General features: G+C 47.8%; 1 protein-coding gene across 1 annotated transcript in view; it reads left to right on the forward strand.

Moving 5' to 3' along the window:
* POLR1A (RNA polymerase I subunit A) overlaps positions 1-5277 on the forward strand; it is a 102901-nt gene extending 97624 nt beyond the window's left edge. The window contains exon 34 of the mRNA XM_088454281.1: positions 4817-5277. Coding sequence (XP_088310407.1) covers positions 4817-4917 — 101 coding nt within the window. The 3' untranslated portion in view covers positions 4918-5277. The remainder of the gene's footprint in view (positions 1-4816) is intronic.
* Positions 5278-17958: the final 12681 nt, after the last annotated feature.

Here is a 17958-nt window from a genome sequence, read left to right on the forward strand (position 1 = left end):
TCCCGCCCCCAGTGGTGCATGTCTGGGTCACAGTTTACAGAGCAGCATGAGAAAGGGCCAAGGGACCCCCTTTCCCACCAAATGCCACCCCTGAGTCCCCATATACAGTACCTACTATAGTACCGGTCTTGCGCGCTAAATGTGGGCTACAGCCGCTGCGCTGATCTCTGGTCTTAGAGACTTGGCTGAAAGCCACTGCACACAAAGCGAGCTGATGCAGAAGTGTGTGTTTGTCACTTGTTATGTGTGTCACTCTCTCTTGACACCTAAAGGGGCGATTCAATTCAGCGCGTTGCAGAATAGCGCCACGATGTTGAGTTCCCGGAGCTATTCAATTGACCGCACTGCTAAGTCCGACTAGAGGATTTCTGCTCGTACCCTCCTGAGGTGCATCAGGGCAAATACCCCAAAAGACCCAATCTTTAGTTATTTTGAATCTTCTCTTCAAAAGGTTAACAATATAGTCCTGAAGGGATCTCCAAAACACCTGAACCTGAGAACAATACCAAAAGCAGCGCATAATATCTGCATCAGGAGTACCGCACTTGTAACACTTAGAGTTTAGCGCGTCTCCTATAATATATTTTAATTTTGGGGTGAAATATGTTCTGTGCAAGATTTTCTGGTGCATTTCGGTGTAGGAGGATGAAGACAAAAATTTATTGAGTTTCGTATAGGCCTCTAGAATAACACACTGATTTTTAATTTTACACAAGATATATATTTGGTATAATAGCGTTCCAGTTTTGCAATCTTCGTCCTATTGTACATATAAAAACCACATGACGGGTTACTTGGGCGCAACAGAGCAGAACGACGTCATTTTCATGTGTGTGTTTTCTCAGGCTCCGTGTATCTGCTTGGAAGAGTCCAAAAAGTATAAGGGGTCTATTTACTAAGCAGTGTTATGAGACAGAGTGAAAAGTGATAAGAAAGTGATAAGGTACCAGCCAATCAGCTCCCAACTTTCATTTTTCAAACACAGCCTGTGAGATGACAGTTAGGAGCTGATTGGCTGATTTCAAACACAGCCTGTGAGATGACAGTTAGGAGCTGATTGGCTGGCACCTTATCACTCTGTCTCCTAACACTGCTTAGTAAATAGACCCCTAAAACTTTTAACAAATAATAATAATTCCTGCCGGAATTATACCTGTAAGAACAGTCCAGTGGTTAATGAACCCATTTATCAGCTTGCACTATGACAAAGGTTCTTGGTGACATTTAGAGATAATAGGCAGTGCATGGCTGACCGTTTCACCACCTAGTGTTTGCCAGTGCCAGGCTCCACTGCGGTTTATTGGGAACAGATAGAGACAGCAATTCTAGTAGATAATTGTCTCTAGAATAAATTGATAAAATAATGTTCCGTTATTTTTTATTTCACAATTGCTTTTAATGGAGAATACCTCCCAGGCATTTCTGTATCAGGGTGACCTTGTTTAACCTATTTTATCTTTGGTGAGAATCTGCCCCACTCGTAACCTCATCCACACGTAGCAACGCTCTCCGTTTGGGGGCAATTCAATTAAACGCGATGCGAATAGTGCCGGGAAGGAGTTTCGGAAGCTATTCAGTTGTCCCCCTTTGAGTACGTTTCAGTTCCTATCTTTATGACAGAAAATATTCCACTTCGTCCAGTCGAGTTATCAATATACTGTAGCCGCCTAGATTTGTTGTATCGAATAGACACGTGGCAATTATTTTACAACTTAATAAAAGAAATAGCGGAATTATAGGATTTTATGTTGTGCCGTCAGCTGCAAACATGACGGGCCTAAATATGGGTTGGACGCACTCTGCCCACATCAGGAGCAGTGGAGCGATATTTTTTTCTTCGGCGCTTGCTTCTGTCGCACTGCGGTTGTGTCCACATAGAGTGCGCACAGCTGTGATTGAGGTGCATGTGTTGAAAATGTATTTGGGCATTCCTTGGCGGTGACGGGGAGGTGGTTTGGCGCGCGGAGATGTTCCGTCTTACGGGCGTGCCAGTGAAAATGGCGGTGTGCACAGACGCTCAACCTCTCGCTTAAGAGGCCATACATGAACTGGGAAACCGCACCTGCATTAGAGCTGGAGGAAGTTTCGACGGTGCGACGTACCAATCGGTATGTCAGCATCTACGAACGATGAGGGTAGGCTTCTCGGACCTGGCACATTGGCACACCCGCATGTACACCAGGGAAGGACGTTGTAGCGGCATTTACATAAAGTGGCAGACGGACGACTACTAAAACACAAAAGACATGGATGCGGCTGCATTATATATGAAGTATCAGCCACAATGTCTTCTGGCACTGACCTTTATGTCTATCCCATAATGACCCGATCCGTGCCAGGCGGAAATGCATGATTCACAGAATATCGTTATTATTTAGGAAAGAAAATATTATATGGATTGATTAGTTTAAAGCATTCAGTTTTACCAAAGTACTATTTTAATGTCACGATGTTGCTTTCACAAAAAACACAAACTCCCGATTTATAGGAGCAAGCAGGCCTGACACCGACTGCACGTGAGGAAAAACGGTATCTAGTGCTGCGAGGCAGAAGAGGCGGACATGTTGGGAAAGAAAGCATGGGGGGGGCTGGGTGCTAAACATAAATATAATTTCTACATCAGCAAGTGCCTCAGGTTGAGGTATTGTAAGAAATAGGTGAAAGGTTAGGCGTTACTCTGAGGGGAGGGGAGTTATTACTTTCAGGTAAACTTTATGGGACACTTCCTGTCATGTGACATTCCCCAAATACTTTCTGCCTGCACAATCCCATCTGACTGCACAATGCGTGACTTGTTCCGATGTGTAAAGCGGTTCAGTCTCTGTTGCACATGATCGGCTGACTGCTGCTGACAGATGATCGTCTCACTGCTGCTGACAGATGACTCAGATCTGGGCTTTTCGCTTATATAATTTAAAAAAAACTCATTTGTGACTTCTTGCCTACTAATGCTTCGGTTTCATATTGGGGGGGCGATTAGATTTTCAGTGAGTTAATTGTTGAAATAAATGGTATCTGCCTGCAATGCATCAGTGACTGCACCTCTCTGTAATGTAATACTATGCCGGCAGCGAACGCAGGAATACCAGATCCACGTCTCTGCAGTAACCCTCTGCTGTGTAACCGCGACCCGCTCAGTGGTGATCACTAAGGGAGATGGCAGCTGCTGTCTTATTTATGCGCACTTAGGAGCACCAGTCGCTGGGTGGTATAATTAACTATACAATGAGACGTAGTCATCCACCATGGTGGTTTTTACGGAATCGGTATAATTTACCTGCGGACGGGATGTCGGTGGTCAAAAGACAGACTGCGGCATCCCGATGGTGAACATCCCGACGGGCCAGTAAGTAGCCTATTGGGGGCACAACTATATGGGTATTACTACTGGGGGATTTATACAGGGGGCATTACTATTGGGCACAAGCCCAATTACTACTGGGGGGCATTACTATTTGGGGCACAACTACAGGGGTATTACTACTGGGGGCATTTATACAGAGGGCATTACTACAGGGGGCACTACTAATGGGAGTATTGCATAGGGGGCACTGCATAAGGGGCACTACTACTGGTTGTACTCCATACGGGGCTCTGCATAAGGTCCCCATTGCGCATACCCCAAGTTTGTCACATTTAATTGGGGCCCCCACATGTTTGTTGCCCAGGGGCCCCCACAGACCATAATCCGGCCCTGCCTCTTGCATGCACTGACATTCCTGGCACCTTCAGCTAAGGAATTTAATTTATATTTTTTTAAGACATTTTACCAGAGCTAATAAACATAATCCTTGCTTCAAGAATACTAACATCTGCTTGTATCGTCTGACTGCCAGAATTGCTCCAAACGCTATTCCGTTCTTCAGCTGCCCTGTGTTTCCGCCAGTACCTCCAAGCTCTGCCCGCTACCAAGTGCAGCATTTGTACATCGTAAGCGGCAGGTGGGGAATTAGCGGACAGCAATCTTGGGGTATAGTAGCAGCATGATCACACATACTAAGAAGTAAGTCGCTTTAGATACTGGCGTACAAGAAAGCAGTGCCAGTGCCTAGTAATGGCAGCGAGTTACCCACGTACACTGCAGGTGGTTACTCAGGGTGAGAAGGAATATTGAAGTAAGCCCACTCGGATCGCTCAAGCAAAAGTAACCTTTCCGTATTCTGCTCTAGCCAGCAGAGTAGGGCCATCCGGCCACACTCGGGTCCTGCATAGGAGCTAGCAATCCTTTCAGTTACTCCTGTTTTCTAAAAATGTTACAATGGGATGAGAAAATCACAGTGCTCCCTCTCCTCTCCACCATCTCCCATCCAGTGACCTTAGATAAAGGTTTGCTAGCTACAATGCAGGACTGAGCTTCCTAAGTTGGTCACTTACTGTGATAAAATAAAGTACCTTATTTACCCTCTGTGTGTTTTTATACTATTTGGACTTAGACACCAAATATGTTCTTGTTGGCTCCCCGTCACGGAAGAAGTGGCTGTAAAGCCCTGTCTACACAGTTGCGTCACACTGGATGTGCTGAGTGAGCCAAGGGCGTCCTGGGAATTTTGGTTTTAGGAGTCTGGGTAAACTTCCACAACCAACCTTTGTTCTAGCCTGATTATGGGGCTGTCATTCTGATGAAGTGCGGCCCGCTGCGACTTGTATGAGAAGCGACTGCGATTGAGGAGCTATATACAGAGAACACGACATTCACCGCTGAATTAAACCACTGCGCTTCATAAATTGGTATTTTATGATGCAAATCTTGACAGGGTAACTCATGCAGGTTTTGCCTCTTTTTTTTTTTTTTTTTGTTTGTTTGTTTTTTTAACAGGTGCGAAGGATGAGCTTCTGTCCCCGTCAGCGTGCCTTGTAGTCGGGAAAGTCGTTAAGGGAGGCACTGGATTATTTGATCTGAAACAGCCGATGAAGTAGAACAAGCGGACTGACATTGAGAGACTTGCCCGTTCCAGATCAGTAGTAACAGACAGTGCCTTACACATCACAGACACAGCCCTACATGATATAGTCAGCTGTTCTTGTCCTGTTTTATAGCCACACTCAGTGGACCCGCAGATGGAGCTGGATCTAGTGGGGGGGGGGCTGGAGTCCTGTCATTATGCCAAAATTCATTAACTAAAGGTCAGAGGGGGCAACGCAGGAGCCCTGTGCATGAAGCTTGGGTTCGGAAGAGGCTGCTGTACCCTGTCCTATATCCCGCACATAGAGCTGTATAATGTAAATGGTTTACAAATGTATAATAACTGTGCTTTGTAATAAAGTATATTCTGTCTACTGGAGACTTTTAATGTCACCACATTAACCTTTAGAGAAACACACGCGGGCATTACAGTCTGAACTAAACACTTATTCTGATTCTTCTTACAGAAGCCTTAAAGCTGCTATTACCCCTTAATCTACTGTATGTCAGAGCTTCTCGAAGTTTTCCCATCAGGTAATGTTTTGGGGATTTCTGTATGTGGAAGCATAGAAATCTCCTGCAGAAGGCTAATTGGCACAGCAGATCACAGTCCTTATTATCAATTTGGTCTATGATCTGACCCTTCTGTACCAAACTCCAAAAAGTTAAGATTTTCAGAATTTGACCCTTTAGATTACACCATCTGCAGAGGAATGGTCAGCAGAGCATCACAGAACCCACTGTGGGTGTGGTGCTGTTCCTGAAATCTTCACAGCCCTGCCTCCAGCTGTAAGATGCCACAATGGCGCAAACCTCCTCATCCGAGCCCCCAAAATCTGCCCATTTCCTGAGAGAAGGAGCCCACAAGAGTTCCCTAAAATTTGAGAGGCTTCCAGACATTCCAGGAGGGAAGGCAAGTCTGTTCTTATGTGACATAACTGAGCAGACAATTCGGCTGTAGACTTTACCAGGTTAGTCCGTTTCCCGTGACTAAAATAATATTAATGCAAGACTGGGTTTGGGAACTTATAAATGGGGACCTGGGCTCACCAATATTGTGGGACCACACTCCTCTCTAGCACCTCCATGTAGGCCTGATATGCATGGCGTGGTGGGGCCATGCCCCACGATTGACCACGCCACATTAAGGAACTGACAGCCTGATTGATCAACAAGTCTTATCATTCACGACGAGTGATGAAACCTATTGTGTATGATAAATGATTCTCCAGCCAATCAGCTTCCAACTGTCATTTTTCAAACAGATGACAGTTGGGAGCTGATTGGCTGGAGCACCATTATCATACGCAACAAGTTTTATCACTCATTGTGAATGATAAAACTCGTTGATAAATAAGGCTTTGAGTCTCTGAACTTTTCATGTCTGCATGGGCCTTCATGGAAAACAGACATACAGCCATGGCCAAAAGTTTTGAGAATGGCAAGGTTCTCCATCATGCTGGAAAAGGCATTGTTCCTCACCAAACTGTTCTTGGATGGTTGGGAGAAGTTGCTCTTGGAGGATGGTTTGGTACCATTCTTTGGCAAAATTGTGAATGAGGGCACTCCCTTGGCGGAGAAGCAACCCCCACACATGAATGGTCTCAGGATGCTTTACTGCAAGAATGGGCGGCCATCTGTCAGTATGTGGCCCAGAAGTTGATTGACAGCATGCCAGGGCGAATTGCAAAGGTCTTGAAAAAGAAAGGTCAGCACTCTTGGCATAAACTTATAATTGTCAATAAAAGCCTTTTGACACTTATGAAATGCTTGTAATTTACTAATTTTACTTCAGTATACCATAGTAACGTCTAACAAAAAGGTCTAAAAATACAGAAGCAGCAAACTTTGTGAAAACCAATACTTGTGTCCTTCGCAAAACAGGAAGACGTGTGTGTGTGTGTGTGTGTGTGTGTGTGTGTGTGTAATGTTGCCCCCCCTCCAAGTTAGAGTTTTACAGTTAGTGCTGTTTTAAATCTCCTATAAACTCTCTGGCAGGTTGGAGCAGACTGTAGAGCGGTTTGTTGTGTACAGAGTGACGTCAGCGCACAGGTGACTTTTCTGCCCATTATCTTGATCACAGAAGAAAAGCAATTTTTTTTTTTTCTCCTTCATCCACTAGGGGACACTGGAGCTTCATGACAGTGGGGTATAGACGGTGGGTTGAGTTGTGCCTGGCACTTTAAAAATCTACAAGTGTGACTGGCTCCTCCCCCTCTATGCCCCATCAACCCCAGTTTTTAGAATGTGCCCGAGTAGAGCCGGTGCACAGGGGCTGTCTCCAGCCCTTATATTAATTTTTATATAGATAAAAGAATCAAAGTCATCAGCAAGAGGACAGGCAGACTGTTAGCTGTGACAGTCTGCCTGCATCGTGGGAGCCGCCAGAGAGGGGACCACACGGCTACTGCAGCCTGTGTCCGGTCACCCTATGGAGGGGAGGCTGCTTTAGGCAGTTAGGAGTCATCAGACTCAGTGGGGCCCGCCACAGCTACCACTGGCTTGTGTCCGGGTCCCCGCGCTCCCCTCACTGCCCAGCGCTCTGGCCGCAGCAGCCCGGTGAGTAGCACACCTCTCCTGACTAGCAGGAGAGGTGAAAATAACTGCTGGGTCTGAAAACAGCGCGCGGCTGTCAGTGCCACGCTGGTGTTGTGATAGAACACCGGCGCTGGCTGTTAGGTAGGCGCGCTCACAGCAGTCCTGCCTCTGCGTGCCGGTGCTTGTGTAAAAGGCACCGGCACGGTTATCACTGGCGGCGGTCGTGCCGCTGGCACCCGCTGTCAGTGCGGGGACAGAGAACGTCCCACTGTATAAGTGTATGCCGCGCGCATACAAAGCGGCGGCCATTAGGAGGAGGAGCTTATGGGTCCCTCCTCCTCTTCCTCCTTCACTGCCTGGGCTAGTTTGGCGCGCTCTGAATGGGAGTGGCGCCTCAGAGAGACTGCAGGCACTGAGCGGAGGGGGAGAGGAGAAGACTGAGAGCAGTGGAAGCAGCTTCTACAGGGGGTCTGTAAATACAGAAGGTGGTTTTAACTACTTTCTGGTCCTATTGACTGCTCCTCCCTTATATGCCTGTCTGCCCCTGTTACTGAGTTGCATTATTCTTGAAATTCTGCTCCTCCTATACTGCTCTGCCTGCAATTTGAGTAGCATTATTATTGAAATTCTGCTCCTCCCTTATTGCTCTGTCTGCTCCCATACTTGAGTAGCATTATTATTGTAATTCTGCTTCTCCCTATACTTCTTCTGCATTCCTGAATTGTATGTGGTGCTTGTCTGTGAGTACATGATTACATCCAGGACAGAAAAAACTGCATCACAAAAGCTGTTTGCCTGCACTAAGTGCAGGAAGAAGTTTACCCATGCTCGCTCCGAAGGGTCTTCCCTGTGCGAGACGTGTGAAGCAGACAGTGCTAACACGCAGTCTGTCACTCCCTCCTTCATAAATAGTTTGGCCGGGGTCATGGCGGACCTTTCTTCTGAATTAGCCGCTTCCCGTAGGGAACGGGAGTCTGCCAGAGATCTACCTGGCACATCTCACCCTTCTTTTCTAGCAGAACCAGCGTGGGCTCAGAATTTAGTCCGCTCGGTGAATAGCCTTGCTCAAGCGATGGGTTCTGCGTCTAAAGCTCCTGAAGCTACGGTAAGTCGCTCATCTAAAAAGAGGGCTCTTCCGGCGGTTCTCCAGTCGGATGAGGATTCGGCAGCGGATCACTCGTCTCAGGAGGAAGGGGAGATGCTGGACGAATCAGACGTAGAGACTTACTCACAAGAACCTGAGGCATTGCAAGGTATTGACGCACTCATTCTAGCGGTAAGGGAAGTTCTTAAGATTTCTCGCCAGGAAGCTCCAGAATCGTTAGAAGACTCCTTATTTGCCAGGTCACAGAAGATGGCCGTCACATTCCCTGTTTCTCTCCAGTTGGATGAACAGATGACGGCAGCCTGGCAGAATCCGGACCGTAAATTCGGAAAATAGGAAGAGGTGGGAGACACCGCCACCTGTGGATTCTTCGGTTTCTCGGTTGTCAAAGAAGACCACGTTACCTGTTCCAGGAGCTACTACATTGAAGGAAACCTCAGAGCGGAGATTAGAAACCACTTTGAAATCCATTTATACGGCCGCAGGTGCACTTCTCCGGCCGGCCTTGGTAGGATCTTGGGTCAACAAGGCTGTGGAAAAGTGGGCGGAACAATTGACTGAGGGTCTTAGATCCAGCACTCCGCGGGCAGATCTGATTACCTTGGCAGAACATATTCAGGAGTCTGCTGTATACTTAGGAGACGCCTCCAGAGATATCGGCCAGGTAGGCGCTAGGATTTCTGCTTCGGCGGTCTCTGCTCGCCGGGCACTTTGGCTTCGTGCCTGGCAAGCGGATGCGGAGTCAAAAAGAGCAGTGGAAGCTCTTCCTTTCACAGGCGATATTTTATTTGGTCCAGAGCTGGACAAATGGATCTCGCTGGCCACTGGAGGTAAGAGTACTTTTCTACCTTCATCAGCACCTCCTCCGCGTCGCTCGTTTAGGGGACCTTCCTTTCGTTCCTTTCGAGCATCGGCAAGATTTCAGGGACGATCGCGAGGTTCGTCTTCAGCGGGGCGAGGAGGCCGTGCTAGAGGACGTCAAGCAAATATTGGCCGCCGTCCAGATCCCAAGCCAGCAGACAAGCCTGTGGCATGACGGGCTCCCATCCCATCTCGGAAATCCGAAGGTGGGCCTCGCCTCCAGCGTTTCTCGGAGGTTTGGAGACGGACTTCTCCAGACACTTGGGTTCGAAATCTGGTATCTCAAGGGTACAAGATCGAGTTCGCTTTCACTCCTCCTCGGCGTTATTTTACAACAGGTTTGCCCGTCGATCCCTTGAAGCAACTAATTTTGCGTCAAGCGATCGAGAAACTTTTGCTGGCCGAGATCCTTGTGGCGGTTCCCACTGCACAAAGACAACAAGGGTTTTACTCAAACCTTTTTGTGGTTCCGAAACCAGATGGGTCAGTCAGACCCATTCTGAATCTGAAATCCTTGAACCAGTATCTTTCATTTCACAGGTTCAAGATGGAATCTCTCCATTCTGTCATTGCGGGACTAGAGGCAGAAGAGTTTCTGGTGTCGATAGATATCAAGGACGCCTATCTGCATGTCCCAATTTGGGTTCCTCACCAGGCTTTCCTCAGATTTGCCATCAGGGAAGCTCATTTCCAGTTTCAGGCCCTGCCATTCGATCTCGTCAGCTCCCAGGGTATTCACCAAAGTGATGGCCGTCATGGTGTCTCACTTGCGCTCTCGGGGGGTGACGATAGTTCCGTACCTAGACGATTTACTCATCAAGGCTCCGACTGCAGAAGTCCTTTTACACCAAGTGTCCCTTACACATCAGATTCTCATTCAACATGGATGGATTGTGAACTTCCAGAAGTCTCAGTTGATGCCGTCCCAGAGACTTCAGTTCCTAGGAATGATTCTAGACACTGTTCTGCTTCGTATATTCTTGCCAAGGGACAAGGCCATAGCCATACAGGAGCTGGTTCGTCTAGTGCTCAGACCCAGGAAAGTATCTGTGCATCTTTGCATCCGTCTCCTGGGGAAAATGGTGGCTTCCTTCGAGGCCATCCAATTCGGCAGATTTCACTCCAGAATATTTCAACTGGATCTTCTGTCTCAGTGGTCCGGGTCCCACCTACAGATGCATCGGCTGGTGCGTCTGTCTCCCCGGACCCGCATATCCTTGCTCTGGTGGCTTCGGACGGAGCATCTGTTAGCGGGTTGGCGCTTCAGAATTTGGAATTGGACCTTGGTCACCACGGACGCCAGCCTCCGCGGATGGGGAGCAGTGGTTCTGGACAATCACTTCCAGGGGCTTTGGTCGCAGCAGGAGTCCCTCTTACCAATCAATGTTCTCGAACTGCGGGCAGTCTACAGAGCTTTGATACAGGCTGCTCCTCTGTTACGAGGACTTCCGGTTCGGATACAATCCGACAATGCCACGGCAGTGGCATACATAAATCGCCAAGGGGGAACCCGCAGTCGGATGGCAATGAGAGAAGCCAGTCGCATTCTTCTGTGGGCAGAAAGACACGTAGAGGTCATTTCCGCAGTGTTTATTCCGGGGGTCGACAACTGGGAAGCGGACTACCTCAGTCGTCAGGATCTTCATCCCGGGGAGTGGTCCCTTCATCCCGAGGTCTTTCATCAACTGGTTTGCAGATGGGGGAAGCCACAGATAGACCTGATGGCATCTCGGATAAATCATCAACTACCCCTTTACTGCTCCAGGACCATGGATCCGGCAGCGGTGGGAGCGGATGCTTTACTGATCCCTTGGCCGTACAGCCTTGTGTACCTGTTCCCACCGTTTCCGCTCCTCCCTCGGATTCTCAAGCGGATCAAACGAGAGTCGTCCACCGTCATCCTAGTGGCTCCGGATTGGCCTCATCGGGTTTGGTACTCCGATCTTTTATTCCTTCTGGCAGACGAACCTTGGCCTCTTCCGCTACGATCGGACCTTCTACAACAGGGTCCATGTGTGTACCCGGATTTACGGCGGCTTCGTTTAACGGCGTGGCTATTGAGACCGCCATCCTAAGAAGCCATGTAGTTCCTAGGTCGGTCATTCCTACCATGCTTAGGGCTAGAAAACCGGTAACCGCATAATCATCGCATATCTCCTGGTGTGAAGGTCGTGGATCCTCCACTTCCTCTTTTCATTTACCACGTCTTCTTCTTTTTCTTCAAAAAGGCCTCGATGCGGGGTTACGCTTGGGATCGCTTAAAGTGCAGATTTCTGCTCTTTCTATTTTTTTCCAGCGTCGCCTAGCTCTGATTCCGGAGGTTCAGACCTTTTTTCAAGGGGTACTGAGAATTCAGCCCCCCTTTGTGCCACCTACGGCTCCTTGGGACCTGAATCTTGTTTTATCTTTTCTTCAGTCATCCACCTTTGAGCCTTTGCAGGAGGTGGAATTGAAGTATTTGACTTGGAAGATGATCCTTTTATTGGCCCTGGCTTCGGCCAGACGTGTGTCTGAACTTGGAGCCTTGTCCTGCCGTTCCCCTTACTTGATTTTTCACGAAGATCGGGCGGAACTTCGTACCCGGCCTTCCTTTTTGCCCAAGGTGGTCTCGGGTTTTCATCTGAATCAGCCGATTGTAGTGCCAGCGTTGTCGGACTCTTCTGGGGATTCTCACTCCTTGGATGTGGTTCGGGCACTTCGCATTTATGTGTCCCGTACTGAGGGGCTACGTAAATCAGAGGCTCTATTCGTCCTTTATGATGCTAATCGGCGTGCGTCTAAACAAACTTTGGCCAGGTGGATTCGTCTGACTATTCGTCAGGCATATGTTGCTTCTGCTCGACCACCGCCGGTATCCATTTCTGCGCATTCTACGCGCTCTGTGGGTACTTCTTGGGCGGCACGTAGAGGTGTCTCGGCTTCACAGCTTTGTAGGGCAGCGACGTGGTCTTCGGTTCATACTTTTGTACGTTTCTACAGATTTGACACTTTTGCGGCTTCTGCTTCAAATTTTGGTCGTAGTGTCTTGCAGGGCGTTCAGCACTCTCCCCCCCAGGAGGGTAGCTTTGGGACGTCCCCACTGTCATGAAGCTCCAGTGTCCCCTAGTGGATGAAGGAGAAAACAGGATTTTGGTACTTACCGTTAAATCCATTTCTCCGATTCCACAGGGGACACTGGACGCCCACCCAGTGCTTCTTGCCTGTTCTCAGTTGCTTGTTCTGCGTCAGTTCTGTTGCAGTTTTGTCTGTTTTTATTGTGTGACTGTTTATCACTGCAGCCTGCTGTGTTCTTGCAGTGTGTCAGTATGTTGGATGTTTCTTTTCCTGTTCTCCTTCTCTGTTCTTCAGTCTGTTCTCCGTCTCCTCTCGGGCTCAGTTCTTTAAAACTGGGGTTGATGGGGCATAGAGGGGGAGGAGCCAGTCACACTTGTAGATTTTTAAAGTGCCAGGCTCAACTCAACCCACCGTCTATACCCCACTGTCATGAAGCTCCAGTGTCCCCTGTGGAATCGGAGAAATGGATTTAACGGTAAGTACCAAAATCCTGTTTTCGAGCTTCTCACCCGGATCACTGAAACCAGAGCAAACTTCTTGAAAGAGATCATTATCTAACTATCTGTTTCCTCCACTGCTGCAGGTGTTTAAATAGTTTTTGTTTTTATGACCTTTCACGGTTGTCATTTATAGGCAGGTTTCTTATGCTGGGTACACACGGGACGATCTGTTCAGCGAACGATATCGCTGGACGATCTCCCTTGAAATTCCTGGTGTGCTGGGTGAACGATTTTGTACAACCACACACCAACGATATTACCAATGATCGTGGATCCCTATAGGAAATATAACGTTATCGTCCAGATTGGCCTGTTTGCATGGCCGATGGGCGATATCATTATCTTCCAGCGGGAGCGCGCATCGTTGGTCATTGGTTGCATACACACGGAACAATATGAACGATATATATCGTTGAACAATATAATAACGATATATCGCTCCGTGTTTGTGCACCTTTAGAGACTTTGCAATTAAGTACACGTGTTCGTATTTACAGCCAACTCATCACTCTGTGTGTTGGGCCAGAATGACCAGCAATCCTGATCAAGAAAAAAAATTGGGATCAATCAATCCTGCTGGAAACAGTGTTTAGGACTGCATATGTGCGCCATCAGGGTCAACCGCAGTTCATGGATGGCACACGATACAGGTGTTTGATCTGATCACCAATAACCTGGTCTTCAGCCACTTCCGCCTCTGGTGCCCAAAAAAACAATAGTCAGTGACCGCATGCTTTACACCAGGCACACGTCACAGACACTTATATCTGACTTGCGCCCATGTTGTAAGCCACTTCTTTGATGTGTAACAAAGGCATTTGCTGTTAGGCATCAATTAAACTAAACTAGAAACAAGAACCCGTCTCGCATACACAAAAAGCAGAAAATTGCCTAAACATGCTCACAAAAGCAAAATATGTGCCTGGCCGACAAAGGAAGCACCAATCAGTGTCAGCAGCGTGTTTGCAAACAGCCAATCACAAGCAGTTTGCTAGAACCGGCAACCATCATCCATTATTTGAACTATATACGTCTCTTTCCTGGTCTCCCTTTGAAATCGGGCAAACATGCACTTCCTATTTTTGGCTTATGTTACTATATTCCCATTTTGCCCACCTAAGTGCAGGGGCATGCAAATCTTTATGGGCACATATGCGTGTGCCCACCGGTCTGGGCATACGGACTGCGATTTCACACATGTTGCATGGACCCCTGTGTGTGCGCAAACCAGCCTGTAAAGCAATGACTGAGATTACCACCTGCAGACATCCCTGCTACTGTGTTTTCCTACTGTGTGGGCTACAGACTATCACTGGCAGTGGTCATCCAGCCTTGGTGCAACAGCTAGGAGATTGCATTTTTAGCATTGCATGTTTAAACCTCGCGCACAGGGGTGAATGTAGATGGGAACAAGAGAGAACTGCTTTCCTATACAGTGCTTGTAACAGGAGCATTGTTACCCAGTGTGGAGACAGTGGCTTAACCAGGGATGTGCAATCAGGGGAGGCAGAGCCTCCCCTATAATACTCCTTCCCCTATCATACTCCCTGTCATGCTCCAGAGTTTTTATATAAAAACAATTAGAATAATACGAAGGTGACCTCACCGCACGCCATGCCAGGTGCAGATTGTGAGCGACTAAGGCCCGTATTCAATTCGGAGCGAAAAGCCGAGATCGGCAAAAAAGTTTCGCTGATGACGTCATTTTGCCAGGTGGAAAAGTATCGCCGTATTCAATTTCAAAGACTTTCCACGTAGGCAGAAAGTCAATGCAATGTAATAGGCAAAAAAGTTTCGCTTGTGAACAGCAGGCGGAAAAAAAGTGCAGAATTGGGGTTTTGGGGTGCAACGTTGCGGGAACCCGTGCAGCCTTAAAATAGTCCCCCAAAGGTAAACTGCGTCCAAAAATTGTTAAAAAAGACTTAAGAACACCCCAAAAAATTACTTTAATTTTGGGGGCGAAAAATAAATAAATTGGGGGACAAAGTTAAAAACTAGCTATATAGGGGCATATACAATTAGCCGCTGTGTTTACCGCGGGACTGATTGTCACGCAGGTGGTGAGTCAATTAGTGGGGATTCCACGCGCGGGTGTCTACGAGACCCCACGCGCGAGTCCCCCACTGTCGTGCTTTACCTCGCACCTCTTGTAGGTGTGAGGTAACAACTGCACGAAGCCGCCCTTGTCGTCCTCGCGCCCGAGACAATAACACTGTTTCCGCGTTCGAGAGCACATTTACTGGCGCGGGGAAAAAGCTATTTTATTGAATAGCTTAACCCCGCGCCGCGGGAATTTCGAGCCCCAATTACTCGTGGGAGAAGTCCCACGGGTAATTTTATATGCCCCATAGACTCCAGGGAGGTCCCCAAGTATACCCCAGGTGTTTTTTTGATTGCAGGTATTTGCGGCAGGTGTTTTTTTTTCAGGTACCCAAAATGTGCAGGGACTAGTTTTCTCCAGAAAATAAAACAAAATGCTATTCTTCACCACTTATGCAAATACACAAAACAGCGCCTATTGAGACCATTTAAAAACCACAAAAACCTTCAGCAGCCAAATTCGGGGGTATCCATATTGATCCCCCATGTCAGTGCATCTTTTGGAGGGTGCCAGGCTGATAACCCCATTTTGGAGAGGACTTTCCGCCTGTTCAAGTATCGCCGGGTGCCGTTTTGCGTACTTTCATATTGAATACGGGGAATCGCGTGAAAAGTTTTCGCACCCAAAACACGCGATATAGGGGAAAAGTCCGCTAGGCGAAAAAGTATCGCGGGTGCAAAACATATTGAATACGGGCCTAAGTGTCTGAGTTCGCAACCAGTTATGCAACCATCTGTGTGCGTTCACTTCTCACCTCCCAGGAACGCCAGCCACATTTCCAAGACACTTCAGATGGGCACCAAGGGACACGTGTGCTGTGCAACTCTCAGTATCAGTATAGGTTAGGCTGCTATCGTTTTAATTTTGAAGCGTTTAGTTTAAAGTGTTAGGCTATTTTAACATTATTTAAACACCCTTGCTGGGACATCAGACCAAAAATAAAAAGATATTTAATCACAATACTTCATCAATAAAAAACACAACACCCAAAGTGCAGTATTGTTGTAAGTTGTAACAAATAACGCATACATACAAACCAGTCTTTAAACAAGAAAATATGTAAACATTCCTTAGAATAAATTATGAGTCGTCATAAAAGGAGTTGATCAGACTCCAATTATTTTATTTAAAAACATAAAACTCAGGGTCTCATTCAGACCCGCTCGCGAGCGCAGGACGCTCGCAAGCGGGTCGATGGTGCCCGCATGCGCACGACGGAAGGAGCTCCGTCGTGCGCATGCGTGAGACCCGGCGAGCGACGGGGTAGCCGTCGCTCGGGGTCTCGCACCAAAGGGGGCGTGCTGTCGATGGTAAGTGACAGCACGCCCCCTTTGGTGGGCGTGCTGGGGGCGTGGCTGCCAGATGGAGGCGTTCCCATGGGAACGCCTACTGTCTGGGTCCGGCCCCACTGACATCACTAGTGATGTCAGTGGGAGTGATTTTGGCTCTGATAGAGCCAAAATCACTCCAGGGCTTGCGGCAGCGAGACCCTACCGCAGGGTCTCGTTGCAAGCCCGATGGTCTTGACCATCGCGACCATCATCATGGACGCTCGCATAAGCTATGGGTGGTAACCCACAGCTATGCGAGCGTCCAAGAGGCCGCTCCAAGTTTAGGTAGGAGGGCTCTGATTCAGAGCGAGCGCTCTGGTCAGAGTGTCCGGCACTGAATCAGGCCCTCAGTGCAAAAATACATATCCAGCAGAAGTTTCCCAAATGAGCCAAAGTAGGGCACAAACAGTAGTGTCAGTTGTCCTAAACGGCAAGATGGAATTTAGATAACACTAATTTGTTTGTTGCGATTTGTATAACAAAAACGTTTCCTTATGGCCCCATACATCAGCGATGGATTGTCGCAATGCTGTAACCCAGGATCGCAGAAATCCAACATGTTGGATTTCGGCGATTTGACGATCGCGATCAAAAAATGATTGCAATTGTCAGATCGCGGACATTTAACATGTGAAATGTCTGCGATCCGGCGACGGATCGCAGAACATCGGTGGTGGGCGATCGGAAATTTCCCATCGCTTCCCTGCATCGTGGCGATCCGTCGCAGATGTATGGCCGTCTTTAGGAGAGCCACAATGACACAACAGTTGTTGTCAATTGTCCTAATTGGCAAATCTCCAGTACACTGGATACAAATAGCTTGTTGCAATCCTTGGGGATTCCTTTTAAACTATCCACATTATATAATATATTTGATTGGACCAGCTGTTAATTATAGTGGCTACGTTAAGAAAGAGGTAAAGTTTAGCACACAGAGCCCGTCGTGTAGCTTGTAATAGCTTATCAGCAGAGTGGCTTAATGAGTGAATTCATCTTGGTCTTTCTCACTGTAAAAGTCCCGTGTGCACACGATACATTAAATTCCTGGCAGCATCCGCCGCCCACAGCCCCGGGTAATGAGCTGGGTTGTCCAGGAGCAGCTTAGTGCGGTGTAGTGACGTGGTAAACGCCGTCTCCGGCCTCTGCAGCTGTTAACAGCGGGGGACCTGTAGCGGTGCAGTACAGGTCACCACATATAATTCGTAGCAGGCAGCTGATCAAACGAACCCCCAGTGAAGAGCGCAGCAAGGTGCATTTCAGCTACCGCTGTAGCCTTTTTCAAGCAGATATGGTCGATATCGTCCAGGTTGAACTGCATGCACGGGCGTTGGACGTTATCGACCATCCGTGCCCCTTCAAGCCCCTTCATTTGGGGGCTTGAAGGGGCCAAAAAATGGACGATATTAACGATAAACAATATCGTTATCGTTTATATCGTCCTTCAAAATCTGACCATGTGTATGCACTATTAGGCTATTTTAACATTACTAGCAGAGATATACCGGAGTTATACAGGAGGAAACGGAAAGGAATCCACTCTTATCAATTCTATTACTAAAGGTGCA

This window comes from Taudactylus pleione, unplaced genomic scaffold (genome assembly GCF_031769625.1).
Source record: "Taudactylus pleione unplaced genomic scaffold, aTauple2 ptg000611l, whole genome shotgun sequence".
Lineage (NCBI taxonomy): Eukaryota > Metazoa > Chordata > Amphibia > Anura > Myobatrachidae > Taudactylus > Taudactylus pleione.